General features: G+C 38.4%; 1 protein-coding gene across 1 annotated transcript; it reads left to right on the top strand.

The window, feature by feature from the left end:
- The first annotated feature begins 685 nt into the window (after positions 1-685).
- Positions 686-1663, top strand: LOC107488022 (protein FAR1-RELATED SEQUENCE 5-like). Its single transcript, XM_052261624.1, has 3 exons — positions 686-885; positions 1002-1364; positions 1453-1663. Exons 1-3 carry the CDS (start codon positions 686-688, stop codon positions 1661-1663), a joined length of 774 nt encoding a protein of 257 aa, XP_052117584.1.
- The last annotated feature ends 261 nt before the right edge of the window (positions 1664-1924 follow it).

The following is a 1924-nucleotide window of genomic DNA, read 5'->3' as shown; positions in this document are numbered from 1 at the left end:
TCAGAGTAGCGCGGCCAGAAGCGTGACATTCTGATAGTGAGGGTGTTATAGTTATCAACTGATGGGATACTTAAGCTGCTTCCTACATATTTAGATTAGAATATATGTATATAATTATACATGATGGTCATTGAATGAAATAAAAAAAGCAACTCTAGTCACCATTGGCTCTGGAACCGAGGACTGAACTATGTGTATGGTAGTTGTATCTACTGCATGTTCAGCCATGTGATGTACAGTGTCATTGTGAAAAAGAATAGATAGTAGTTACAATACTTATATAATAGGTAAAATGAAATAATTAATTTGATTACTATCATTGTCATTTTCATGCATTTGTTTTTAAGCTAAAATGGGTAGGATGATTGACTTGATTTCTAGTTTTTGTCGCATTTTTTGTGCTGGTTATTGAGATTTTATGTACATGATATTTAATAAGGATTTATCTTATTATTTTTTGGATTTTTGCGTTTATTTTGGAATTGTAAGCCATGCAACTGTCAGATGTTACTGAGGTTGGAAGTGAAGAGATGGATCTTGGTTACGAGGTTTGGACTCTAGTTTAATTTTGTGTAGTCATGATCCGCATGTTTGATTTGATCATTAATGGCATTGATTTTTTTTATCTGAAATGTAATTACTGGATCATGGTTGCCTTCAAGAAGACGAAATACCAAGAGTTAGAATGCGGTTTGTGCAGTTGCACATGGCTCATGAATTCTATGTTACCTACGCAAAGAAAGTAAGATTTGCAACTAAGATAAGGATGACAACATGTGACAAGATTACAAAGGAACCCGTTAACCAAGCTATCTACTACAATCGGGACATGTTCTGCGGGTCTCTCACAAAGCACCAACACGGATTTCAACCGCCGGATGCAAGGCAAGGATATATGTGAACTTTGATAAGGAGAAACAAGAGTGGATTTTCTTCAAGGTTGAGCTGAGCCACTCGCACCCATTTTCAGCGAGAAAGGCGGTGCACTACCATGAATATAGGGAGTTGGTCATGCTTGCGAAGTGCGTGATCAAGGATAATGATGAGGTTGGGATTCGATCAAACAAGACATTCCTAGCTTTGGCAAATGAGGCTAGGGGCCCATTTAATCTTGGATTCTCAGAAAAGGATTTAAGAAACTATATTACAGTAAGGCTCCGAACCAGCAACCTGAATGTAGATGTTAGGGAGATGATGAACTACTTCATGAGAATGAAGGACATCAATCTGAACTTCTTCTACGCGGTGAAGTTGCACGAGGAGTGTAAATTTAGGAGTGCAGTATGGGTGGATGCAAGGTGTAGGGCGTTGTATGAATATTATGGAGACGTCGTGTTATTTAATAGCACGTACAGTACAAACATGTATGAAGTAGTTATGTTGGTGTTTTTTCTATTTTTTTATTTGTACTGTCATGAGTGGGATTTCTTATATGTGGTTTTTTTTTTGTAGGCATGGATTACCGTTTCCGTCGTTTGTCAGTGTCAACCACCATGATAAGTCGACCTTCCTCAGTTGTGCTCTGCTGGGGAATGAGAAAATCTCAAGTGCATTAGAACTGCTCCATAGGGGATCATCACCGATCAATGCAGATCAATGTTTTGTGCGATCAAAAAGGCGTTACCCGATACACGCCACCGTTGGTGCATCTGGCACATTATGAAGAAGTTACCACACAAGCTTGGAGGTTATCGCTGGTACAGAGAGTTGTATGATGACCTCAATGACATTGTGTGGAACTCTCAGACGGTGGAGTCATTTGAGGATAACTGGTCTGAATTTATAACTGAGTACAACTTACATAACAACACATGGCTGTCAGGTCCGTTAGTGTACAATTACTTTATGCGCTTTAATTGACAATTATTTGGTAGCTGAATTTATCAGTTTTGTAGTAATAAGTTCAATTTAAGGTTTCTGTGCT

The sequence above is a fragment of the Arachis duranensis genome, chromosome 5 (assembly GCF_000817695.3).
Source record: "Arachis duranensis cultivar V14167 chromosome 5, aradu.V14167.gnm2.J7QH, whole genome shotgun sequence".
Taxonomy (NCBI): Eukaryota; Viridiplantae; Streptophyta; class Magnoliopsida; order Fabales; family Fabaceae; genus Arachis; species Arachis duranensis.
This window is presented reverse-complemented; position numbering and strand designations above follow the sequence as displayed.